Raw genomic sequence first — 27301 nt, 5'->3', positions numbered from 1 at the left:
AACACAAATTAACCTAATAATTGATAAATATCTTAGTTTACCCCAGTCCGGTAGGCCTAAAAATAAGTATTTGTGGCTTGAATAAGTCCCAGTCTTAATTCAATATACTTAACTACATCAAGGTCCCTTCATTATTGAATTGCTTTCATTAGTAAGAGATTCAGCGCCATGGTTTTTGCAGTGGCTGCTGGAGACATTGCAAATAGCACTATTGATTTACTTAAACACATACAATTCTTTAAACAATGCCCAGTCTTCCCCCCTCTCTGGCAATGATAACTGGGATCTTTTAGGGTAAATTCAATGTCTTTTTGAATGCTGTGATGACCTGGATTAAAGGGGGGGGGGCAAACTTAGCTAGTAAAATTACATCCACTGAGGGCCGGTTGGCTGTACTGGGAAGGGATGCTAACCACATATACTCCAACCCAGGACGGGGTATAGGAAGCCAATTATAGTCTAATTTGTTCCAACTGTGTGGTACATGGGGCACTGTTTTCCACAAGAGGAAGTAAACCCATATTTCAGTCAGGTTCTTGCATATCTGGCTGGGTGATATGAGGTCCTCCAACGCTGAACAATGGCAGCGACTGTTAGAAGCAGGGTGATTAAGGAAACCATTCTGGAAAAAGAAGTACCAACTGGAATCCTATTTAGATATTTGGTTCCTAAGTCCATATGTTTCATGTTGCTTTAGAGTTGACATTTGTATTTCTCCCCTTTATAGCTTGCCTCCAGGATAATTAATCTACACATAGCCTTCCCCACTCCCCATCACCCATGTGATGAGATGGGCCATATTAGCAAAAACCTTTTTTCTTGTTTTCTTCCTAAGTTTTAACAAAGAACAAATAAGGGCTCTCACTGAAGGTGAATTGCCAATAATCCCAATCACTTAAAAAAATTTTTTTTTTTTTTCCCTTCAGGGCGCCTGGGTGGCTCAGTTGGTTAACCATCTGACTCTTGATTTTGGCTCAGGGCATGATCTCATGGTTGAGATCAAGACCCACATCAGACCCTGGGCTGACAGCGTGGAGCCTGCTTTGGATTCTTTCTCTCCCTCTCTCTCTGCCCCTTCTCCATTTGTGCTCTCTCTCTCTCAAAATAAATAAACATAAAAAAATTCTTGTCCTGGGGCGCCTAGGTGGCTCAGTCGGTTGAGCGTCCAACTCTTGATTTCAGCTCAGGTCATGATTTCACAGCTTGTGAGTTCGAGGCCCACATCAAGGTCCACACTGACAGTGCGGAGCCTGCTTGGGATTCTCAGTCTCCCTCTCTTTCTGCCCCTCCCCCTTTGTTCTCTATCACTTTCAAAATAAATAAGCATTAAAAAAAAATCTTGTCCCTTCAGTGATGAGTAAGGCCAAATACACTGAGGTTGAGTCAGTTTATTAATGATATCTTTCTATAATCTCACACAGTCCTTAGGCTTATCCACCAGAGAGGCAAGTTATAAAAAGGCCAACATCTGAGTGTCAGTGATAGGCCTGAGCTGGAATTTTAGATGCCCCTTTCAGTGTGAGATGAAACCGTTTCCAGGTCATCAGTCTAGCGAAGGTTCTGTTTCCTGTATGGACCTACATTAAGCCAATTTTGTCATTTGTCAAAAATTTTGATGCTGAACAACATATGCCTGCAGACAATTTAGACTGTATCAACATAAGGCAGCTTTTGTGAAGACTGTTATAAGTCAACTTTGAGCCTGTCATGGACTGAATGCTTATGCCCCCCCCCACCCCACTCAAATTCATGTTGAAATCCTAATCTCCAATGTGATGGTTTTAGGAGATGGGGACCTTTGGGAGGTGATTAGTTCATGAGGGTGAATTCTCCATGAATGGGATTAGTGCCCTTATAAAAGAGACTCGAGAGACATCTTTTGTCCTTCTGCCATGTGAGGACACAGCAAGAAAATGGCCGCCTATGAACCAGGAAGTGAGTCCTCACCAGACACCGAACCTGCTGGTAGGTTACTCTTGCTCATTGCGTAAGCCATCCAGTCTGCAGTGTTTTTGTTTTAGCAGCCTGAACATACAAAGATGGTGCCTTTCTTAGGCACTTTCAATACTGCATCTCACAATGGATCCAGGGATCCATATAGATCTACCTTGGTCCAGCTCTTCACGACTAATGGTTTCTTAGTGCTCACGATGTTCCTGCCTGGCTGGTAGGAATTCCACTTGGGTTCATGGCCCCCTATGGGCTCTGTAACACCACCAAAGCGTCTCTGAACAGTTGTTTTTTTTTTTAACCTAAATATGCCAAAAAAATTTTTTTAACCAAAATAAATTATGAGTTCGTTTCTATTTTCCTGCCTCAAGATAAGTTACTCACCTGAGTCCTGGTTCTACATCACTGCTGCATAACTGATGGTTCCCCAGGGTAATGCTGCAACCCAAGAGAGCTAATGCTGCTGATTCCAGTTTAACTCGTTTTAACCTAGTCTCCATCACCTAAACATTTTTATTTTAATTTAGCGTCTTCTGACTAATTTGAATGTCTCATGAACACAAGTCCACATTTTTAGTTTCATTTAAAGCCAGAAACTTTAGTTTTCCTCTTATTAAAAAAATACACCTGGAGTCGATCCAGGAAAAACAGAAAACAATATCCCCTAAACAGTACTCCTCCCATCTTCCCATGTGGACAGAGAAGCCATAACTGGGACACTCATACACAGGTAGAAGCTGCACCAAATGGGGAAGCTGTGGTGACTGGGTGTCCAATTTCTTGGGAACGCATCTTAGAATTGGCTGTACTATACGCAGGTCTAGATGATACGGGCTATCAGCAACATCTAACATCTATCCACCAGATTATGAAAAGAGATTTCAACTCCTTCTATTGCAGTGCAACATAAATACAAAAGCAGAGTGTGCACCTAGTATTGATGGTGGAATCCCTATGCAATTAGCAGAGAATAGTAGTATCAGAGAGTACAGATAAACAGCTTTGGTATTTCATCAGAACTACATCCTTTGGTTTTTCTATAGGTTTCTTTTTTTCAACGTTTATTTATTTTTGGGACAGAGAGAGACAGAGCATGAACGGGGGAGGGGCAGAGAGAGAGGGAGACACAGAATCGGAAACAGGCTCCAGGCTCTGAGCCATCAGCCCAGAGCCTGACGCGGGGCTCGAACTCACAGACCGCGAGATCGTGACCTGGCCGAAGCCGGACGCTTAACCGACTGCGCCACCCAGGCGCCCCTATAGGTTTCTTTTTTAACCGAATCCTCATCACCAAAATTTCAGCATATTCCACTTATGATCACATTGACATATTATTATTTTACGTTGTATGGTGACAGGTGGCGACTATGCTTATACTTATGATGAGTACTGGGTGATGTATATAATTGTCTAATCAGTATGCTGTACACGTGAAATACCATAACACTGTATGTTAATTGCTATACTTCAATTTTAAAAATTATCAATTTACACTACTGGCATGTCCTTAAGGTTTTTAAGAAGTACAGAAAAATCAAGTACTTATACCCAGAGAAAGTTCCAGCCTGACACGGAATGTTCCATAGGAATAGTGTGGTCTTTGTCTGTTCAGAAAGCAAGTAATGGTGGAGAAAGACAAGAATAAGAGCTTATGGTCAGAAGATTCACCAACCTTGTCCAATCTGCAGCGAACCAAAGGCATAGATATCAACAATCCAGACCTGAGCAAACACTCGTAGAACACCAAGCAAGAAAAAGGAACAACATCCAAGCAAATATCCAAGTTTCAAGAAGCTGACCCAACACCTAAATTCGAAGTATTCTCCCTGAAGAAGAGAGGAAGTGAACGTGAAGGCTGTCATGATCTCAGAATGAACACTCAGTAGAAAATAAAAAAGATGTTAGTTAAAGAGACCAGACAGGTGACATTAGTACAGAAAGGTTTATCAATTACGTGGTATTTCCACGTAAATACCATCCTCAATAGATCACAAATAATTACCACATTGGCCAAAAGACAGAAAATCCAACTTTACTGTTCCAACACGAAGATCCATTTTGGCAAATGCCCAAAGTGATATTTTAAAATGTAACAATACTATTTACTGCAAAGTCTATACAATTCACTGATTTAGTTACACCTCAAAGGATTTAATCCAAAGAATTAAATTATCCTACATAGGAAAAACTGCTTATGACACCAACTCGTTTCTCCTTTCACAAAAACAGTTTTAGAGAGCTTTTGAATATCTACTGGCAGCAACCGAAGTTACTTAATATTAGCTTGGTTTCATAAACTCTCACCTTTTTTCATGACCAGCATCTGAACCCTCTTTTTTTATGTGACAAAGTTTTCACTGGAAAATGATCATCACCCAGAGATCCCAGACTTGGAATTGGATGTAATGACGTGAAGCTCTAGGCTATCCCTATATCGGGAAGAGAGTGAGCATGTTTTTGATTTTAAGAGAGATAGTTGTATTATGTTACATAAGAGGCTATATATACATATTTAAGTCAAAGTACAGAAAGTGAAGAAAATGTTGCCTTATGGGCTACATAGAAGAGAGGTCTATACAGGAAACTTTTCCAGCTGCTGCTTAGCAAATGAATAAAATTCCATGAATGACAAATTGGCTACTTAGTTCTTATAAGCGGAATGTCGAGCCCACCCACCATTACAGACTCTCCAGGAAACACGAGACGTAGTGACCTTGACCTCTCAACCTACCACACAGCTCAGATGCAGGCACAGCTTGGGATCCACCAGACGGAGGCACTTGCCTCAGATTTGGAATTAGAACAAATCAATGTAGTTATATTAAGAAAAATCAATATATCTTAAGGAACTTCGGGAACAGCAAGGAAATCTCATAGACCCTACAGCATCATTCTGCCAATCGTTTCCGTGTATAAAGCCCTGAACGCAATCTTACTGCTTCTTGCCCATTCTTGGACCCACCTAATATCCTTTTCTCAATCAATTAGCTAGAGTTAGCTCATGTGCTTCCCAACTAAGAACCCAGGCTGCTATAATTTGTAAAGAGTAATGCGCTAATTACTGACATGATCCACTGAGTCTCCAACAGTGAAACAGTCCATGTGCAACCTCCATCAACAAACTGGAAAAATACTAATTTTTCAAGAGAAAGCTCTGAAGGCATAGGTAAGGTTAACTGGTCAAGTAGGTTAAGTAAGACATACAGAATAGACAATATTGATGGAGTGCAAAATCCAGATGAAATTTAAAAATACAAAAGCATTGCGGCGCCTGGGTGGCTCAGTCGGTTGGGCGTCCGACTTCGGCTCAGGTGATGATCTCGTGGTCCGTGAGTTCGAGCCCCGCGTCGGGCTCTGTGCTGACAGCTCAGAGCCTGGAGCCTGTTTCAGATTCTGTGTCTCCCTCTCTCTCTGACCTTCCCCCATTCATGCTCTGTCTCTCTCTGTCTCAAAAATGAATAAACGTTAAAAAAAAAAAAATACAAAAGCATATCTGAAAACAGTACTTAAAAATCTGGATTTCCCCTCTCCTGGCTGAAATCTCTCAAAAAACCATCAATAAAACACATTTATCTTTTCGAGCCTAGGAGCAAGCTGAAACATCAAACTACAAAATAAGATGGGAAACGTGCAAAAGCAGTAAATACGGAGGAGGAGGAGTGTGGGAGGACACATGATTATAGTTAACACCGCTATAGGGTATATTTGAAAGTTGTTAGAGGAGTCAATCTTAAGAGTTCTCATCAGCAGGAACAAAACAAAACAAAACAAAACATGGTTTTGTATCTATATGAGATGATCATCATTTCACAATATACGGAAATCAAGTTATGCTGTATCCCTTAAACTTACACAGTGCTATATGTCAATTATATCTCAATAACGCTGGGGAAAAGTGAAAAACCGGTCCTAGGAGAGTATTTCCTAACATCTAGGTAGTTAAAAAAACATTTTGGTCACTTTTCATTTATTTCTAATTTTACTGGAGTATGGTGAAAGATACTTGGCGTGTAAAGTCTCTATAAATTCTTCTCCGGCAAAGTACAGCTTCATCTTTGTGAATTTTCCACAAAACTTTATGCATACATCGTTATACATGTGACATATGCATATATATACGACACACATCATTATATATATAAATGCCACACATATGCCATTAAAATCAAGCTACTGATTCCCTTTTAACCTGAAATTTTAGGTTCAGAAGTTTAATTACATATTTTTGGCCTGTTGTCACATGCAGTTAACTTATTTTTGGTTGACTACCTTTAAATTAAAAGAATACCTTTCCTACAAAGGAAATTATTGAGTAAATTATATAAATTAATATTTTTATTTATTAGTTGACTATCTTACTTCAGTATACTTGGCAAATGTAAATCACCACCCAGGAACTGATATAACCTTATGACTCGGTGCACAAAGACGACTCACATATTCAAACTGGCCCAAAATACACACACACACACACACACACACACACACACACACACACACTCTCTCTCTCTCTCTCTCTCTCTCTCTTTCTCTCCAAAATTTTTGCAGTTTTAAAATTTTCACTTTCAATTAAATATTTTCAATGTTTACTGAAGAGATTACTTTCCAGTAAATCACCTTCCAAACTTGAAATATTCAGAGCCCTCATTCTGAGACCCACTGGCTTTACTCATCTGTACAATCATGGCTTCTTGCCTTCAAAGGAAGATTCAACATGCCCAATGAAAACCATCCTTGGGGCGCCTGGCTGGCTCAATCGGTAGAGCATACAACTCTTGACGTCAGGGTCATGAGTTTGAGTCCCACGTTGGGTGTGAAGATTACTTTAAATGTATGTATATTTTTTAAAAAGAAAGAAAATTATCCTAGCACAGGCATTACTTTCATCTATAATTTGGGAGGAAGCCTACTCAGGTCCTGTTGCTAAATTAGGGTATTTCACAATTTTATGTTGTCCCCAAAAGGCAATGGGCGGAAAACACCTGCTATTCCTCTGTGCATTCATTGACTGAAGATCTTTCAGGGTGTGCGTGAAGCCAGTTTTCTAGCCATAAACAACCGTTCCCCAGAACTTGTCATTGCTATGTGTGCTGTACTCTGGCTTAATCTTCACAGAGATGGCTCCACTTAGCATCATCGCATGGGGACAGAATTTTAAGGGCAACCACTATCAGATGTCACTTATGGTTTCTCCTTTTTTCCTCCAAGGAATTCACATCTATTCTCTGGTCTCCCATTTCAACTCTCAGCTTCCTTTTCTTTCTTTTCTTTTTTTTTTTTTTTTTTAGTGTTTATTTATTGAGAGAGACGGAACAAGCAGGGGAAGGGCAGAGAGGGAAACAGCATCTCAAGCAGGCACAACGCTCAGCACAGAGCCTGAAGTGGGGCTTGATCTCACAAATAGGAGATCAAGATCTGGCCAAAGTCAAAAGATGCTTAACTGAGCACTCAGGTGCCCCTCTCTGCTTACTTTTTATTAACTCTCTAGGATCAGAGGCGTCAGGTCCATGATAATCCATAGGATTAGAATTCAAGATTTAGCGGCAAAGGCCAGAAAGACATGTGAACCACATCTTACAATCCAACCAATAGCTACAAATCTTGCCTAAAATCACTCTTGCAAACATAATTTAGGTGATAAGCACTTAGCCGTGATAGTGCCCTCCCACTCATAAGATTTTCATATTAGGGAATACATCCCAGAGGAAAGAAGACAAGACTGCATGGCGCGGGGAGAGGGGAGAGGTAGGACCCTTAAAATAGAGCTCTTTTATACTGCTTTGGAAATTTTTTTTTTTTTAATTTTTTTTTTCAACGTTTATTTATTTTTGGGACAGAGAGAGACAGAGCATGAACGGGGGAGGGGCAGAGAGAGAGGGAGACACAGAATCGGAAACAGGCTCCAGGCTCTGAGCCATCAGCCCAGATGTGGGGCTCGAACTCCCGGACCGCGAGATCGTGACCTGGCTGAAGTCGGACGCTTAACCGACTGCGCCACCCAGGCGCCCCTGGAAATATTTTTTAAAATGCCCTTTGCACAGCTTGTGTATTCTCCACCCCTCATACAGAACCCCTTCTGGCCTAAATTTCCAGTATCCCATTGCCAGGGAAACATTTAATTTTCAATGAGGAAAATCTCTGGGAATCTAAGTTCTAAGGAGTGACCTGCTCAAGCTAATCCAAATGGAAATCTCAGAACCCTGTGGGATCTCTATTTAGCCACCTAGTCTTTCCTAAATGGTCAAAGATGGAAATCTTTGGTTTACTTTTTGTTTTTAATTTTTACTCCTCATATTACTTAGTATAGTAAAATAGCACACATTCCAAAAATGAAGAAAACCAGGCATAAACCTAAAAATCAGATACACCCAGAATCCCTTTCAATTCTGATCCATACACAAATATCACAATGGTTCTAGAAATTAATGTTTGATTCTCTTGGCCTGCATTTTTTTCACTTCATATCATAGCCATACCCTATTTTTAAAGAAATCTTCACATATAATAGAAAGCACTGCATAAAACAGATTACAAAGTAGCTACCGGGGAAATCGTGTCACAAAATGATACTGAAATATCATTTTCCAGCCTAACTTCTAATACTAGAGCAGTTTTCCAATCTACTCAACAACAAGCCCACCAGTGTGTGCATTCTCATTTACTCTTTATTGTTCAAGAGCTCTACTTCACTCACAATCACTCCATAGCAAGTGGTAATTTTCTCAGATTCAAGTTGGAGTGCTTTCTGCAAGGAAAAGTGCCAATATTTGTTACTTATGTGACAATGTGTCATAAATGCCAAGTTTGATTTTTAATATGGAATTGCTAAGTAAAATATATGATTCATTGTTCTTCTCTAGAATGAATTTCCAGATACACGACAGAAGGCTGACTGCAAGCTAAGAAGGAAGGAAGGAAGGAAGGAAGGAAGGAAGGAAGGAAGGAAGGAAAGAAAGAAAGAAAGAAAGAAAGAAAGAAAGAAAGAAAGAAAGAAAGAAAGAAATTAATTGAAGGAAAGAGGAAAAGAAAGAGAAAGAGAGGAAGAGAAAGAGGGAGGGAGGAAGAAATGTAAGAAAAAGGAAAAGGAAAGGAAAAAGAAATATACTCTGGCTAAAAGATTTCCAAACTCGTTACATTCATTCATAGGGTTTCTCCTCAGTATGAGTTGCCTGATGCCTAATAAGTTTAGAACTGTTAATGAAAGCTTTCCCACACTGATTACACGTAAAGGGCTTTTCTCCAGTATGAGTTCTTTGATGTACAATGAGTCGAGCACTCAAGCTGAATGTTTTTCCACACTGATTACATTCATAGGGTTTCTCCCCAGTATGAGTTCTTTGATGTTGAGTAAGGCATGAACTCTGCCTGAAGGACTTCCCACACTGATTGCATTCATAGGGCTTTTCTCCAGTATGAGTTCTCTGATGTACAACAAGAACGTAACTCTGACTAAAAGACTTCCCACACTGATTACATTCGTAGGGTTTTTCTCCAGTATGAGTTCTCTGATGCATGACAAGGTGAGAGCTGCGGTTGAAAGATTTTCCACACTCATTACATTCATAGGGTTTCTCCCCAGTGTGAGTTCTTTGATGTGCAACAAGCTGAGAGCTCCAGCTGAAGGATTTCCCACACTGATTACATTCAAAGGGTTTTTCTCCTGTGTGAGTTCTCTGATGGGCAACCAGTTTGTAACTCTGACTAAAGGACTTTCCACATTGATTGCATTCATAGGGTTTCTCGCCAGTATGAATCCTTTGATGTGCAATAAGTTTATAGCTCTGGATGAACGACTTCCCACACTGACTGCATTCATAGGGCTTCTCTCCAGTGTGAGTTCTTTGATGTGCAATAAGTTTGTAGCTCTGCCTGAAGGACTTTCCACATTGATTGCATTCATAAGGCTTCTCTCCAGTGTGAGTTCTCTGATGCACAACAAGAACGTAGCTCTGGCTAAAAGACTTCCCACACTGATTACATCTGTAAGGTTTCTCTCCAGTATGAGTTCTCTGGTGAGAAACAAGGTGAGAGCTCCGGCTAAAGGATTTCCCACACTCGTTGCATTCATAAGGTTTCTCCCCTGTGTGAGTTCTCTGATGTGCAACAAGATGAGAGCTCCAGCTGAAGGATTTCCCACACTGATTACATTCAAAGGGTTTCTCTTCAGAATTTCTCGTGTTTTGAGCAATGGATGAACTCTGGGAGGTTTTACTACAGTTATATTGACTCTCTTCAACAGGGATGCTCTGTTGTTCATTATGGGATACACTGTGGTTCAAAACTTGCCCACATTCCTCAAAGTCAAAGGATCTTCCTCTGGCATGTATTTTCTCGTGTATATTTAAGGGTACATCATTGCTAAAAGATTGAATACTGTCACTAAATCCATAGGATTTAGCCTCTGTTTGAGTTCTTGTAAACTGAATAAGGTGAATGTTCTGGTGGGGGTTTCCACATTCGTTACTGTCACAGAGTTTCTCACTGTCATGAATCATCTGATGACTGTTAACAATAGGATTATAATGCAATTTTTTTACGTGTGAGGCATGTTTATGAAAATGGTTTCTTATGGATATCATCTGGGGTGAAAGAAGACTGGGATTCAGACCACTCTTCTCCTCAAGTTCATCATTTTTACAGACTCTCTCATAAGTAATAGCTTTCCTGTGAGTAAAGGCCATTTCTTTCAAAAGTCTCTCTTGTTTTTCCTGTTGCTTCTCCAACTGGTCCTTACAATCCCGAACTTCTTCACATGAAGCTAACCAAGGATCATCTCTTGTCGACCTTTCTAACTTCACTCCGTGGAATGGTTCGTCATCAAAAATGTTCTGCTTTGATATTGATTCTCTTCTTCCAAGTGCAGTTGCCAAGTCTAGAAGAGAGCAAAATACACATCCTAGCCAAAAAATGTTAGAGTTGGAATATTGGGAAAAAGCTGACAAGAAAGTATGCAAAATATAGGTGGATTTGTTTTCAGCTATGGACCTATAACCTGGATTAAGAAAAGAGAAGGGTGGGAAGCAGCAGCAAGCAAAGAACTACCACAGCCCATTGAGAACTACCAGTAGCCCAATAAAACTACTGGGGCGCCTGGGTGGCCCAGTTGGTTAAGCGTCTGACTTTGGCTCAGGTCATGATCACACAGTTCATGAGTTTGAGCCCTGCACCGGGCTCTGCGCAGACAGTTTGGAGTCTGGAGCCTGCTTCAGATTCTATGCCTCTTCTCTCCACTCTTCTGCCTGTGCTATGTGTCAAACATAAATAAACATTAAAAAAAAAAAAAAAAACTATTTAATCCCAGTGTTGCCGAATAAAAAATATTTTAAATGCCAAATATCTCCATATTCCAAAGTAAGATGACCCATATAGAACCTACAAAATAACAAACAATTGTGCAAACCTTAGCAAAAAAACAGAGTCCTTTCTACCCTCTTTAGTGCTAGACACATGCTCACTGAAGTACAGGATAGTATCTATGCTGCTGGAGGCATGAAACGTGCTAGAATAGTCTGTGTCAGTAGGACATGGGCAAACTACTTTGTGAACCAGGAAAAAGAGTGAGACCACTGTTATCCCAGGTTCCCTAAATGCTTTAGAAGCAATTATTACGGCCTGATGGATTCCTGGGGTTCCAAGTGAGAGAGAATGGAGATCAGCCCAGAAGCAGAAGCCCGTGTGGTTACTAGGTCAAGCAACAGAGAGTACCCCTGGAAAAAGTGGCAACGTATACAGTCTAAGAGGAGTGGGAAATGGAGACACATGTGGCATGCCCAATGGGGATTTTTGAAACAAATCTTCAATATATGTACTGACTCCTAAGTGTCACCTGGATATGTATGTTAGGAAATGTTTGTATTCATCTCCTGGCTCCCATGAGGAGACTGCATCTGGTTTGAAAAGCGGATGGGGAACTAAACAGGATTTGGGGTGTCTGGGGCTGGGGACAAAAGAAAATCACTGCAGAATTTGGTCCCAGTCTTTGGCCTTTAGGAACCATGAAGACTGAACAAGCTCAAACCTGAGAAGCTGTACCTTTGCTACCCTATGCATTAAAATTGAATCTTCCCTGGGGAATAAAAAGCACAAACACAGTCTATGTGTGGTCAAAATCATTCTGGCCTCCGAACTCCATAGTTCTCAATCAATGGAAATCATTTCAATACACAAACTTCATTAAAGGGGACTGTATTCTTACCCCAAGAGACCAGGTCCCTGTGGTTCTCTAGGTTCACATCTCTGTCCAGGGTCCTCTGAACAGGGTTCAAAGTGCCTTCTTCCTTCTGAGTGAAGTCCACAGTCACAATTTTGAAGTTCTCTCCTTCCTAAAACAGGACACACATTCCTGCTCAGCTGGGCATCATTTCCTTCCAATGTTCATAAAGGAGGAAAAGATTGACAAAGGGAAGAAGGAAAACTTGATGGCCTGGAAATTGTCCTGAGACTGTCAGTGTCCAAAGGATTCTAGTCAAGGTGTACAGGTGCCTTTTAGGGAAACCCCTTTGGGTTTTGGATGCTGGATCTGTTGATACAACCCCAAAGAGGAACAACGGATAAAAACAGATATAAATTGTTTTCTCTCTTGTTCACCTTGAACAAAATGCTTATTCTGATTTTTGCACTGGTGAATATAGAATTGCCAGTAACGAATTCTCTCCAAATTCCCCAAATGGAACAAAACAGAGTCAGCATACTTTTTCTGTCAAAGGTGAGAGAGTAAACATTTTAGGCTTTGTAAGCCAGTCTTTATCACAACCACTCGGCCCTCCTCCAGCAAGAAAGCAGGCACAAAAAATACATAAACAAATGGGCGTGACTGTATTATAATAAAGTTTTACTTACAAAAGCAGGCGGTGGGCCAGATTTGGAAGAAATGGGTTTTCTCATCTATTAAGAGCACAGGTCTGCATTTTAAAAATATATATCTGGGGCGCCTGGGTGGCTCAGTCGGTTAAGCGGCCAACTTCGGCTCAGGTCATGATCTCGCGGTCCGTGAGTTCAAGCCCCGTGTAGGGCTCTGTGCTGACAGCTCAGAGCCTGGAGCCTGTTTCAGATTCTGTCTCCCTCTCTCTGGCCCTCCCCCGTTCATGCTCTGTCTCTCTCTGTCTCAAAAATAAATAAACGTTAAAAAAAATTAAAAAAAAAATATATATATATATCTAATCTGACCATCTGCCTTCTAAGCTGAGTTTATCCCATTTTTTTTAAGTTTATTTATTTATTTTGAGGGGGGGATGGGCAGAGAGAGAAGGACAGAGAGAACCTCAAGCTGTGCACTGTCAGCACGGAGCCTGAAGCAGGGCTGGATCCCATGACCCTGGGATCATGACCTGAGCCAAAATCAAGAGTCGGACTTTTGACTGACTGACCCACCCATGTGCCCCATCCCACTTCTATTTATTAGGCTTAATCATTCTCAACTCATAGGGTTGTTCAGTAAATTAACTGTGTCGATATACGAAAAGCTATTAGCAGTTTACCGAACAAAAAAGAAAACGGCTGGAAAATTATTAAGGTTATCAGGTTTGAGAACTCTAAAAAAATTAAGTGACAGCCAATGTGACTGTTACCCTGAGCTCTCAGTCCTCCGATGACAGTTCTATTTTGTCCACACTCAGAGCTGCAATGTAGAGCCTTTAAGAGACAGACATGCTGTCGTTACTGTCATGGACAGGGGGGCTTGGACTGCCTCCTCTAAGCAAGAAAGGACCCGTTTCCAAGCCTACTGGGCAGGAATTTTGATCCAATAAAGTGCTGAGGGTGATCTGTATTTAGCCAAAGGCAGCAAAACCCAGGAAAGTGGAACGCCACTTGCCGCTAAAGGACTTTCTAGATAGACCTGGTATCCTTAAGCTGTGTTCGTGAATAGGACACACGGTCCCCGGAAGCCCGTGAAACTCCACGCAAAATGCTGCTGCACCTGCATTTTTCTAAGTCAGGGCCTGTAAGTTTCACCAAAATCTCAGAGGGGTTCATAATTAACCCAAAACGGCGTTCAGAAATATCATTCGCACACTGCCACCTGTGTTGAACGTGGCTCTCTAGGTACTGGTTTCCAAGCTCCAATCCACACTTCCTTTTTCTAAACACTCCCCTTCACTCTTCAATGTAGGTCCCTTTAATAGCAAGCTTGTTCACATGTCAAATAAATAATGCCGGATTAGATTAGCACCGCTACCCCCACTCCAGCCCCGGCTATATGTTCCGAAGGTCCCACAGGTTTCTATCCTAAGACTCCCCACACTGTTGAGTCTGCTCATTTGCGCAACGGCCATCTTTGTCACTAGGCTGCAATCCGTGAGGGCAGGGGCAAGGTATTGATGGTTTGCAACTGTAACTCCAGCGGCTCAGCATATTGGTGTACCGTAGATAAGAAATACATACTTGGCAAATGATTTCAATGAGTGAATCTGTAGTCTCAACAGACTTCATCATCGATCAAAATAATCTGACTTTGGGGCCAAATTCTGGTTTAAATTCTCTCTCACACCTGAATCTCATCAGGCCTATTGCACACCCATTTGAATTTTTTTTCTTAACGTTTATTTATTTCTGAGAGAGAGAGACAGACAGAGCACGAGTGGGGCAGGGGCAGAGAGTGAGGGAGACCCAGAATCCGAAGCAGGCCCCAGGCTCTGAGCCGTCAGCACAGAGCCCGACGCGGGGCTCGAACTCACGAACCATGAGATCGTGACCTGAGCCGGAGTAAAACGCTCAACCAACTAAGTCAAATGGGTATCCCTTATCACACACCCATTTGAAAAGCTTTTCGATGTGTGGATACTGGCTTTATCCCCACTTATTCTGTCCTTCCTCTCACCTGCCCCAACCCTCCCACTCCTCAAAATTCCTTCACAAGCCCTTCAACGGTGCCCCTGGGAACTCTACTTCTGTAGGAACGAAATCCTACAGCTTCAACATCGTTACCAAACATTCCCTCTACATCCCTGTGTTAATGGAAACCTACACTTATCCCCTCCCTCGCAAAGACCCCTCCTCTGCAAACCTCACAGGCTCCGGTTCGCTCACCATCAAAGGGGGAGGGTGCGTGTCCTCTCAGCTACACTGAAACTCACGCCATTTACCTTACTTCTTGGACCTTTGTCCTACCAACCCCTTGAGCACCAAGCCCCACCCACCAAAGACTTACAATACCTGGGATTTACCCTCTACTTCAAGAACCTGTATGGTCTCAGCCTGCCCTGTCTCTAGCATCCGGTTGTAGAGGTCCCTGACAATCATATGAAACTAAGTGACGTCAACGACGCACCTCCTGGGCGGCATCAGGCTGTGAACTATTCTCACAAGGCTCCCGTGAGAAAATACCAGCAGCGGCACCATTTTTACAGATGAAGAGCTAGAAGGGTAGAGAAACGAACACGTACGCTTCAAGTCGGTGGCTGGGATGCAGCCTCAACTCTGCCTAACACGTGCCCTCAGGCATCGATGCCTCGCGCTGGCCCAACTCCCGGCCCTGAGAATTGATCTTCGGCACCCCACTCTTAGCGTGAGCCCCCAGACCTTGAGATCCCCACACAGGAACCCACCTCTCAAGTCACACCCATGGAACTGCCCACCTCTGATTACAACACTCCGCATAATCTCTCCCTCTCTCTTCTTGTGCTTTGACAGTCTGGGGCCCTTCCTCGATTTGAGTATCCCCTATTACTGTCTGCTGGTCTATATTCTTTTCCTTTCCATTCGGTGCCCCTGTTATCTTTTCCATCGTAATTATTCAGTGTAGAGTCCATGGGGCATTCCTTTTAATCTTTCTACTGGATATGTTCAAAAATCCCCCTTCAAATAGTATCTTGCCTTATGGGACTTTGGCTGAATGTACCCTGGCTGCAAGAATGAATCTGAATGTCAATGTATGACCAACGGAAAGAAGGTTCTGGAATGCCACCGGGAAAGAGAACTCACAAAAGCAGCTGGATGGGACACTATTAATGGTCTCTACCTCATAATGATCCTTTCAGACTGACGAGCAACCCTGTTATACCTCCTGGAGCTGCCTGTCTCTCATAATACAACACTACTGTTTTCAGCCTTCTCCACTCACGTCAAGCACCTACCTCTCCATTCCAAGTGCCACCCTCAGGCCCCACCGATAACCACCAGATTGCTCACAGAGAAAAACCCAAGCCTTCGAAGAATTCCCCCAGCCCCATTCTTCCTGAATGGGTCCTTCCTCCTCTGTAGAGCCGACACGTTCACACACGCTCTGAATGAATTTCTTTGGTGCTAATCGGGGACTCTGCTTTTTAGTTTATATCTCCTCCCTCTCTTGATTAACTTATTTTTCTCCACTTAATCCTTCCCTGAAACCACATACACAGAGTCAAATCTTTTTAATCCTTTAAAGAAAAAAAGGTGACATCAAACTGGACTCTTTCTGGCAGATCCAGAAATGAAGGGAGAGGGGCACCTGGGGGGCTCAGGCGATTAAGCGCCCAACTTCGGCTCAGGTCACAATCTCGCGGTTTGTGAGCCTGAGTCCCGCATTGGGCTCTGTGCTGACAGCTCGGAGCCTGGAACCTGCTTCGGATTCTGTGTCTCCCTCTCTCTCTGTCCTTCCCCTGCTCTGTCTCTCTCTCTCTCAAAAATAAACATTTAAAATTTTTTTTCTAAATAAAAATAATAAAAAAAGAGCCCCCCCCCCCACCTCAAACTTGTAGCTACCACTCTCTGCAATCTTTTACATGGTAACCAAGTTTTCGTAAACGATGCCCACTTGCATATCTGTTTCCTCCCTTTCTGCTCACCTCCCAGGTCACTTCAGCCTGGCCCCTGCCCCCCAGCAGACATGCACATTTCTACATTTCCCAGGGTAAAGAGGGCCAACTCACCGGGGATGGAAGGGCCAGTGACCCGGCATCTTCTTTCTCAACCTTGACGATACTCTCTGGAGGAAGGAGAGAGTCCTGAGCAGGAAACAGACGAGAAAAAGGAAAATAACCAGGAAACTAAGTCATGGCTCGAAACCGCCACAGCGAGGAGGCTAGGATTCGACAAACCGCCTGTGTTCACTCATCCCCCCTACAAAACGTCTGCTCCCTCCCGTTGGGAAGCTCGAGAGAGAGAGAGAGACAGGGGACAGCTGGAGGGGCAATAAGACACCAGACACGGGCGTGAGATCTCTGTCGGTCTTCCAGGCCAGCCCAGCTACCAGCGCAACGGAGCTGAGTGATTCCAGGCACCGTGTGCAAGAAAAGAACTGTTCGACCAGGTGGTCGGAACTCCTGGATTGCGGAGTTGTAAGCAAATAAAACAGACTACAGTGCGACCAAAGAATCATAAAGATTCCAAAATTAACTTCATAAAATGTTTGGCAAAAAGTGCCACCAACAAAGGCACCATCAGTAAGAATCTATACTATTAAGATTTGTTCTAGGGGTGCCTGGGTGGCTCAGTCGGTTAAGCATCTGACTCTTGATCTCAGGGTTGTGGGTTCAAGCCCCACGTTGGGCTCTACGCTGGGCGTGAAACCTACTTTAAAAAAAGTATTTTGGGGGCGGGGGGCACATGGGTGGCTCAGTCAGTTAAGCATCTGACTTTGGCTCAGGTCATGATCTCACAGTCTGTGAGTTCAAGCCCCACGTCGGGCCCTGCGCTGACAGCTCAGAGCCTGGAGCCTGCTTCGGATTCTGTGTCTCCCTCCCTCTCGGCCCCGCCCCTGCTCATGCTCTGGTTCTCTCTCTCTCTCTCTCTCTCCCCCCAAAATAAATAAACATTAAAAATTTTTTTTGACTTTTTTTTATTAAGCCCTATCCTAGATCAGTAAGAAAAAGGGACCTTCAACACTACAAGGGACGAAGGAAAATGCACGTGCAACTCAACTATGAAGAAATAAAATGGCCAGTGAATATACAAAAAGATGCTCACCTCTTTAAATCAGAGAGGATCAAGTCTCTATTTCTATAACTACCTACCTCTATATATTAGAGGCTATAAATTCACACTGATGCCCCTCATTACAATTCAGCAACACATGTGATTCTAGCCTTCCTGCTTTCCAATTTTGTACCTTCTCTGGCTCCCATTATCCCCTCTATATCTGCTTGTTTGCTCAGACCGCTGTATGGAACCAAAATCCTGACCACACAGAGCATTTCTTCTGCCTGTTGTAAGGACTCCCACCCCCGTGGCCCACTAGTCAAGAGTGTCATATACCATCAGTGGGAGTTTAAGTTGCTAGAACATTCCTGCAGCACTGCACCCATATGCCCGTGCTCTCTCTCCCTGCCTCCCCTCCTCCCCCTCTCTCCTTCCCTCCTCTAAGTGCTGGAGCCACATCCATGTAAAGAAGGCCCCATGAGAACGCTCGGCTGCTAAGTCGCCTGCACAAGTGCCCAGGACAAACACCAGGATGGTTAGGCTGCCTTACAACGGCTGCGTGGGCATTACTGAAGAGCTCCAGGGACCCAGGAACAAAAACAAACAAGCCGCACTCACAAAGCCAAAATGACAACTTCAAAACTACAGACGGCCCACGGGAGTCACAAGTTTTGACTCATGCAGCATGGAAACGTGGCTGCAGAGAGAAACCGCCTTCCTGATGGGCGGCAACGCACGGGGAGGCTTGAACCCACGAACCGTGAGATCATGACCCAAGCCGAAGTCGGACGCTCAACCGACTGAGCCACCCAGGCGCCCCTGTGATGTTTTTGAAGAGATGTGTACGCTGTGAAATGAGTATCACAATCAAGCTGATTAACACATCCAGTGCCTCACATTTATGGGTTTTTTTTGGTTTTGTTTTGTTTTGTTTTGGATGATAACACTTAAGATCCACTCTGAATGTTGAGGATGACGGGATAGGTAAGGCTCTGCCACCCTCTTGGCAGGGTTTTGGTCTCAGCCGCTGAAGGCAGGCAGGATCTTCCCTGGCCCGGCCGCTTCCAACGTGTAAGTCGTTGAAATCTCCCAGGTGATGGCCGACAGGGTGGCCCGCGGGACTCACGTACCGAGACTTGGGCTCCCTTGATTGCTTTCTCTGCCAAGGCTCTCATGGACATCCGTCAGGCCCAACAGCTCTTGTGCATCTTCTAATCATGATTAAAATGTACTAAAGGAAGGGTGCCTGGGGGAGGCCTCGGCTCAGGTCATGATCTCATGGTCCCTGAGTTCCAGCCCCGTGTCGGGCTCTGTGCTGACAGCTCAGAGCTTATGGAGCCTGCTTCGGATTCTGTCTCCCTCTCTCTCTCAAAAATAAGTAAACGTTAAAAAATTTTTTTTTTTTAATTTACTAAAGGACATTCAGAGTTGAGAAGTATGCTAGCCAGCGTCCAACATGGCCCTCGATGACCCTGACCTCCAGGAATTCACACCCTGTGCAGCCCTTGCACACGGTACCAGGGTGGGTCTGCATGACCGAGGAGTCACAGAAGTGACGGTGTGTCCCTTCTGAGATGACATAAGACACACCGTGGCTTCCACCTTGGTTGTGTGCAATCAAGTGCTCTCCCTCTGCCCTCCCTTTCTTAGATCCCTTGCTCCACGAGAAACCAGCTGCTGTGTTGTGTGCGGCCCTGGAGAGAGGTCTGTGTAGTGGGGAACTGAGGCCTCTCGTCGACGGCCACGGGAGCGAGCGAGCTGGCAAGGGGCTCCTCCTACCCAGTCAAGCCTTCACATCAGCCTGGGCCCACAATTTACTGCAACCCTGTCGGAGACCCTGAGCACCAGAAACATCCAGACCAGCTGCCCCCGGATCCCTGACCCCAGAGACTATGCGCGGTAATAAACGCTGGTTGTTGTTCTAAGCTGCGAAGTTTTGGGGTATGACGTCACAGATGGCTAATACGAGAAGGAAGATGGGTTTTGCTTCTCCTAGGCAGCCTTGGAATATACAAGAAGCGTATTTCCGTCTGCGAGAACTAGGTCATCTTTGTCCCTAGCACCTCACGCGGGGCCTTCCGCTGGTTGGGCAATCAATAAATATGTGATGAAAGTGAAAATTATAATGAGCAGCTTGCTACTTCCGTTGTATGTTATAGAAGAAAAGAGCGAGAGGGCCATTAAGATTCTCAGAAAAACACCCAAAGTCGCTAGCTCTGAGTAGAACACCAGTGGTCACAATCAAAGCACGCTTTACCTGTAGTTTTGATAACGTGTGAATGTATGTATATAAATTTAAACGCATAACTCCCTCTAAAACTCTTGCCCATGGGTACACCTGACCCTTAAGCAACACGTTTGAATTGCACAGGTCCATAAACATGTTGATCTTTTTAATAAATACAGCACAGTACCGTAAATGCGTTTTTTCTTCCTTATGATTTTCTTAATAACATTTTCTTTTTAATCTATTCTATTTTATTGTAAGAATACAGTGCACAGGGGCGCCTGGGTGGCTCAGTCGGTTGAGCGTCCGACTTTGGCTCATGTCATGATCTCGCCATTCACGAGTTCAAGCCCCGCGTCAGGCTCTGTGCTGACAGCCCAGAGCCTGGAGCCTGCTTTGGATTCTTTGTCTCCCATTCTCTCTCCGCCCCTCCCCCGCTTACGCTCTGTCTCTGCCTCTCAAAAATGAATAAACGTTGGGAATGCAGGCTGGTGCAGCCACTCTGGAAAACAGTATGGAGCTTCCTCAAAAAACTAAAAATAGAACTACCCTACAACCCAGCAATTGCACGACTAGGCATTTATCCACAGGATACAGGTGTGCTGTTTCGAAGGGACACACGCACCCCCATGTTTATAGCAGCACTATCGACAACAGCCAAACTACGGAAAGAGCCCAAATGCCCATTGATGGATGAATGGATAAAGATGTGGTATATATATACAATGGAGTGTTACCTGGCAATCAAAAAGAATGAAATCTTGCCATTTACAACTACGTGGATGGAACTAGAGGGTATCGTGTTAAGCGAAATCAGTCAGAGAAAGACAAATATCATGACTTCACTCATATGAGGACTTGAAGAGACAGAACAGATGAACACAAGGGAAGGGAAGCAAAAAGAATCTGAAACAGGGAGGGGGACAAAACATAAGAGACTCTTAAATATGGACAACAAACAGGGTTACTGGAAGGGGTGTGGGAGGGGGGATGGGCTAAATGGGGAAGGGGCACTAAGGAACCTACTCCCGAAATCATTGTTGCACTAGATGCTAACTAACTTGGATGTAAATTTAAAAAAATAAAAAATGAAATAAAAAAAAAAAAAAAGAAACAAAATGCACAAAGATAAAAAGAGAGAAAGAAAAAAACAGACTCTTAACTACAGAGAACGGACAGTTACCAGAGGGGATGTGAGTGGGGGGATGGGTAAAATAGGTGATGGGAATTAAAGAGTATATTTATTCAGATGAGCACTGAGTAATGTATAAAATTATTGAATCACTATATTGTACACCTGAAACTAATATAACACTCTACGTTAGCTATACTGGAATTAATAAATGAAACAAAAATTGAAAAAAAATGAATAAACGTTAAAACAAATTAAAAAAAAAAAAGAATACAGTGCAGGGGCGCCTGGGTGGCTCAGTTGGTTGAGCGTCCGACTTCGGCTTAGGTCATGATCTCACAGTTTGTGGGTTCGAGCCCCACGTGGGGCTCTGTGCTGACAGCCCAGAGCCTGGAGCCTGCTTCGGATTCTGTGTCTCTTTCTCTCTCTTCCCCTCCCCCACTTGTGCTCTGTCTCTCTCTGTCTCTCAAAAATAAATAAATGTAAAATACAAATTTTTTTTTAAAGAATACAGTACACATAATACATATACAAAACATGCATTGACTGTTGATGTTGTCAGGCTTCTGATCAACAGCAGGCTATTAGCAGTTAAGTTTGTTTTGTTTTTTGTAAGTTTTATTTCTTTATTTTGAGAGAGAGAGAGAGAGAGAGAGAGAGAGAGAGAGAGAGAGAAACCCAAGCAGGCTCCGCACTGTCAGTGTGGAGCCCAACATGGGGCTCAATCTCTCGAACCGTGAGATCATGACCTGAGCCAAGATCAAGAGTCAGACGCTTAACTGACTGAGCCCCCCGCCCCCAACCCCGCGCCCCAGCAGTTAAGTTTGGGGAAGTCAAACTTAACTATGGATTCTCCACTCTGCAGGGGGTTGGTGTCCCTAAACCCTGCATCGTTCAAAGTCAACTGTACAGGGAACCAGATACAAAGACATTTACAGCAGTGCTATTCGTAACAGCAAAACATGGAACATTAAATATCTGTGAACAGTAAACCCGTAAGTTCTGGGGCATGGGGTGGAAATCTGGGCACCAGATGTGCAAACTGGTACCAGACTGTCACTGCTCCCGGGCCCTCACAGCGGACAGAAATAGGAAAATACATGTGTATGTCTCTCTCCACACACACACACACACACACACACACACACACACACACACTCCATTGAGACATCCATACATCTCCACGTACTTCTACACCTACATATACTGAAAACCCCAAGTCACGTCGCTACCTACAACTCCCACCGATCACTAAGGTTTACTCCAGTGTTCTCTCTCTTACCACATCTGATTGTGAGAACACTGGCTCCCATGAGCCTTATTAGGTTTACTCATCTGATCAGCGCCCCCGTGGGTGACTAATCTCCCATTTCCACAGCCGCTCCTTCTCCCGCACGGACACTCCTTGGCCCTCCTAGACTCTGACACGGGGGCTCTCTCGACCCTCCTTGGGCTCAGACTCTGCAGGTGGCCTCATCCCACTTGGACTTGGACTCCATGTAGATGCCCTTGACTTCCTGCCTTCACTCTGATACCCCACCCTGGGCACCCCCCTCCCCCTCCGTGCACAGAGAACCTCAATCTTCTCAGGCTGTGACACACCACACTGGGATGTGTCCCCAACCCCAACATGGACGCACTTCTCACCCTGCCTTGGCTGACACCCCATCCATGCTGGACCACCCTTGGCATGGACGCCCTCACTGCACTCGGGCTGTCCACACTGAGGCATCCCTTCTACGGAGGCCCTTCTCACCTGCCCTGGGCCCGTCACCGCAAATATCTTCCTCCCCCAGATGGACACGTACCTCACCCCACTTGGGCTCTGATTCTCCGTGCCACCTTTTTCACCCTGTTTGGTCACGATGTCCCCACACGTGGACACACTCCTCACCCCAATCAGGCTGTGACACCTCACAGGAGGGAGCCCTCCCTCCCTCCACCACAGACGTCTACCCAGCTTGGCCCCATCTCATGGCTTCAGGAATGAACCATTTAGGAAGGAGGAGGCGAAATTCTAACACTTTTCAAGAAATTAAATGTTTTCGAAGAACATTTACTGTAGGAAAATGTTTTCGATCGTTGATTTCCTAACTTTAAAATTCGCTGCACAAAAGTGGAAAAATATAGGTAAGTAAATGAATACATAAGGTCCCTCGGAGTGTAACTGACACTCTCTGTTAACTGACGTGTTTACAACCTTCTAACACGTTTCCTATAATACACACTGTATCTTTTTTAAAAAAGACGATCATTTCTAAATGGGGCGCCTGGGTGGCGCAGTCGGTTAAGCGTCCGACTTCAGCCAGGTCACGATCTCGCGGTCCGTGAGTTCGAGCCCCGCGTCGGGCTCTGGGCTGATGGCTCAGAGCCTGGGGCCTGTTTCCGATTCTGTGTCTCCCTCTCTCTCTGCCCCTCCCCCATTCATGCTCTGTCTCTCTCTGTCTCAAAAATAAATAAACGTTGAAAAAAAAAAAATTAAAAAAAAAAAAATTTTTTTTTTAAATAGGGAGGAAATGCAGGGAGCCTCCAAGAACGTATAGAGGATAAGGTCAGGGAAGACCAAGAGCTCCCAGGACACCGCAAAGGGAACGAGGACAGCCTCCGGAGCCTAGAGGGTCGGGCTGTGGGGCCTGGGTGCGAGCAAGCTGTGGGTCTCCTGGAGGAAGGGGAGGTCCCACTCACCTGCGCACCGGTCTTCAGGGGCCCTGGGGGCTTCTCATCCCGCTCTTCCATGCTCTCCTTCAGGCACAGGCAGGGGCCTGAGGGCCTGAGCTGCAATGGTGCAAGAGCCCTGAGCAGAGCATCCTCGCGTAGGTCCCCTCCCTCCCCCCCCGCCCCGCCCCCCCAGGATTAGCCTCCGCTGCCAGGACGCATTCCCCACGACGAGCGGGCCTCTAGAGGTTTCTGCCTGAAAAGCTGCGCACGCCTCTCCCAGGCCAAGGCTCTGCAGCTCCAACCTGATTCCTCCGCTATCACAGGCCTCCGGACCTCCTGCCTGTAAGTCAGGCCCCAACACGGCCTCCTGCCCACCACCGACATCTGCAGTACAAATCGGTCCCTCCCTGCCCCACTGGGTTTCTGGGAGCCTCACAGATGCCCAGCACGTCGAGGACCAGCTAGTGAGCACTCCCTCCCCCGGAGATGTGAATCTGCAGCCCTAAACCAGCAGCGTCCCTTCCTGGAGCAAGGAGTAGGGCTTCTGGGATTGATGACCCGGAACCACACTCCCAACTAAATGTCCCACCCCTCCCAGAATCCTCCCCTTCCTTAACTAGGCCTGACCCTCCAGCAACCTGTCGTGCCCTGCCTCCCACTTTCTGCTCAAATAGCCAAGCACAGGTGCAGAGCTGGGCTGCACCTAGGACTCGGTGCCTCCACAGTTCTGGGTCCACTGGCCGCTACCAGAATAGCGCCTGCCCGATTCCCAGCCCCAAACCCTCCTGAGCCCTGAACGGGTAGCTGAGGCTTGGTCCCTCCATCGACGTGGGTACCCTCGGCCTGAATCAGCAACAGAGCCAGGCCTGGGAGCTTCCTGACAAACACCAGCTCGTGCCAACCCCTCCGAGGCCCAGAAGGTGGACTTCAGCCGTCTTCCTGCCAACTCGATTGTTTCTGGGTGTGAGACTAAAACAGCCCCCCTGGCAAATCCCACCCCCACACACCATCTCGCCAACCCTACCCCCCATCTCTCCCTCTTACCCACACCCTTGACCCCCAGGATTCTCACTCAGTGTAATGCGGGTTCACCATGCAGCCACATCCCGAACTTGCCCACACACCGTCTCCTCCACTAACATCCACAGACCCCTGCTTGAGCCACACCTGCCCAGATTCCTGTCCGAATATCTTCCCGGTCACCTGCAGCCTAGGGAGATCCTGTCCTCCCGCCAACCTGGGCACCACCACGGGTGACTGGGGCGCCATCTGCACAAAGACCCCAGCACCCTCTAATACCCACCTCCGGGCTCCCGTTTCCCATCCAAATACCCACGTGTATGCACAGGGGGCCATGGCGCAGCCCTAATCCTCTGCAGCCCGGAATCTGCAGCTGCTCCCTCCACCCTCCTGGGCATCCTCAGGCAATACCAGGGTCCTAGGACTGCCCATGCCTCCCCGTTCTGCCCAAGACCAGAGGCTGCGGCTGCAGCAGCGACTGGGCGGGGCCGCGCACCTAGGTTCCCTCCTCCTGCTGGCATCCCCGCGGATACACACGGAATCCACATCCCGGACCTGGGCCCTCCCCCAGCCTGTGGGTTTGTGCAATCCCTGCTCCTGAAAGGAGAAGACGCATCTCGCACTCTGCACCTCCATACCCGGGCTACCTCAAGCACCCACAAGCCTCTGTGAGGATCTTAGGGGCACCTGCGCCACGGCCTGCTTGCCACCAAAACATCAGAACACCCAAACAGTAGCTTGAGCAAAGAATTCCAGAGTCCGCCCCCGGACCTGGGCGCTCACCAGTCTGGAGGGTTCTCCAGCTCATGACAGAGCAGCTCCCATGGGAAGCAAGCCTTTTGGCTTCCTGCAGCCCAAATGTGGATCCCTAGATGCCACAGAGTACAGCCCCTTCCAGGTCCAAATCTACAGCCCAGACTCTGTCCCTCTACCAATCTGGGCATTCTCGTGCCCGCAAGTGGAGATGCCCCCAAGCAAAGGCCCTGGGGCTGTCTACTTCCCAAACGTGCTGGAAGCATCCGGGGTCCTTCCCCAATAGCTGTCAATTTCACCGCAGCTGTTGCAGCTCGGACCCTCCCGGACTCCACTTCTGTACCTCCAACCCAAAGTCTGCACCCAACTTGAATGTCCTAAGGCCCTGCACTACCCTACGGGGGTCCCAGGATCACCAGTCCAAATTCCTGCTTCCCAATCAACACGCCCAGCCTGAGCAGGGAGCGCCCTGCCTAGAAACTGCCTCCAGGCCCTGGTTCCTCTTGCAATCTAGGAATCTGTAGTCCATCAGGGATTCTCAGAGAGTTCGCTCAGGTAGCACTGGTTCTTCTGGGGCAAGAATCTGCAACTCAAACCTGGTCTCTCCACTACCGGGGGCGCCCCAGGTCCCCAAGCCAACTGTCCAGAACCTCACCTCCCACGTCCTGCTTCCTATTCAAACGCCTGCTGAAAATACAGGAATAGGGGCAGAGCCCCTCTCCTGCAAATCTGCAATTGAGTACTCTCTCAACCCAGTCTTCAGTCCTCAGATCCTGCACTAAACCAGCCTAGCACTGGAGGAGGGGAAGCGGGGTTCTCAAGATCACCCCACATCCCCGCATATGGCCGGTCTTCACCAACCTGGGCGTTCTCAGCCTTGGGACAAGAGCACCACCCTACCAAGCACGCGCGCACTCCCGAATCTGCAGCCGCACCAGGATCCCCACCTACTTCGGGACCCCGCAGAGGCGCCGCACGCTCAGGTCCTAGGTCGCCCACCCACACCCCCAAACCCACCTTCCCGCCTACACCCGGCGCATGCGCGCACGGGACCTCCAGCGCTGCCCCGCCCCTCACCGACCTGGGCGTCCACGGGCTCGCGGCCCAGGACCGGCCTGTCCCAGCTTCAGGGCCCGGCACGGCTCTGCAGCGGGACGGAGTCGGGTTAAGCAACCCCCTGCGCCGATTCTGCAACACGACAGACTCGGGTTCAGTTAGTTCGGCCCCCTCCCCTACGCGGCATCCGCAGGGCCACTCGGCTGACCTCCGAGCCCAGGTGCGTGGCGACAGCAGGCATCCGCGCGCGGGACAATGGCTGCGTTTCTGGCCAAACCCGGAAGTGCGTTGGGGCTCGGCGAGCCGGGACTACAATTCCCAGAAGCCCCAGCGGCACGGGCGGCGATTAGGCGGGGCTCCAGCTCCACCCGGAGGCGAGCGTGGGGATTACCGCGAGCCGTGTCAGGTTGGGGTAATCGCCGGGGGCCGCGACTGTCTGTGTCCCCGTTTCTGCGCGGCGCCGAGACGGGGAGCGGGACCCGCACGGTCAGGTCACGGCTGCGATACGTGGGCAGTGGCCGACTTGGGAAAAGCTGGCCTGGGACCGGCTGGACGCCCAGGAGCGGCCGTGAAAACGGAATCCCCATGAAACCCCTCCTGGGACGTCCCCTCCTGGGACGGCTGCTTACATGCTCGGTGCGCACCGTCTCTTCTTGGTCCTCAAGCCCAAA

General features: G+C 46.4%; 1 protein-coding gene across 2 annotated transcripts; it reads right to left on the bottom strand.

Moving 5' to 3' along the window:
• Window positions 1–8597: 8597 nt before the first annotated feature.
• Window positions 8598–26932, bottom strand: ZNF180 (zinc finger protein 180). 2 transcript variants are annotated; one of them, XM_045442039.1, is made up of 5 exons: window positions 26839–26932; window positions 23829–23918; window positions 16797–16871; window positions 12146–12272; window positions 8598–10822 (listed from the first exon to the last, which is right to left on the bottom strand). In XM_045442039.1, the coding sequence occupies exons 1-5, from the start codon at window positions 26869–26871 to the stop codon at window positions 9087–9089; spliced, it is 2061 nt and encodes a 686-aa protein (XP_045297995.1). In that variant the 5' UTR covers window positions 26872–26932; the 3' UTR covers window positions 8598–9086. The 2 variants fall into 2 exon arrangements, with proteins under 2 accessions (XP_045297995.1, XP_045297996.1); XM_045442040.1 differs by lacking the exon at window positions 16797–16871.
• Between the last annotated feature and the right edge of the window lie 369 nt (window positions 26933–27301).

This window comes from Leopardus geoffroyi, chromosome E2 (assembly GCF_018350155.1).
Source record: "Leopardus geoffroyi isolate Oge1 chromosome E2, O.geoffroyi_Oge1_pat1.0, whole genome shotgun sequence".
In the NCBI taxonomy this organism is placed as follows: domain Eukaryota; kingdom Metazoa; phylum Chordata; class Mammalia; order Carnivora; family Felidae; genus Leopardus; species Leopardus geoffroyi.
This window is presented reverse-complemented; position numbering and strand designations above follow the sequence as displayed.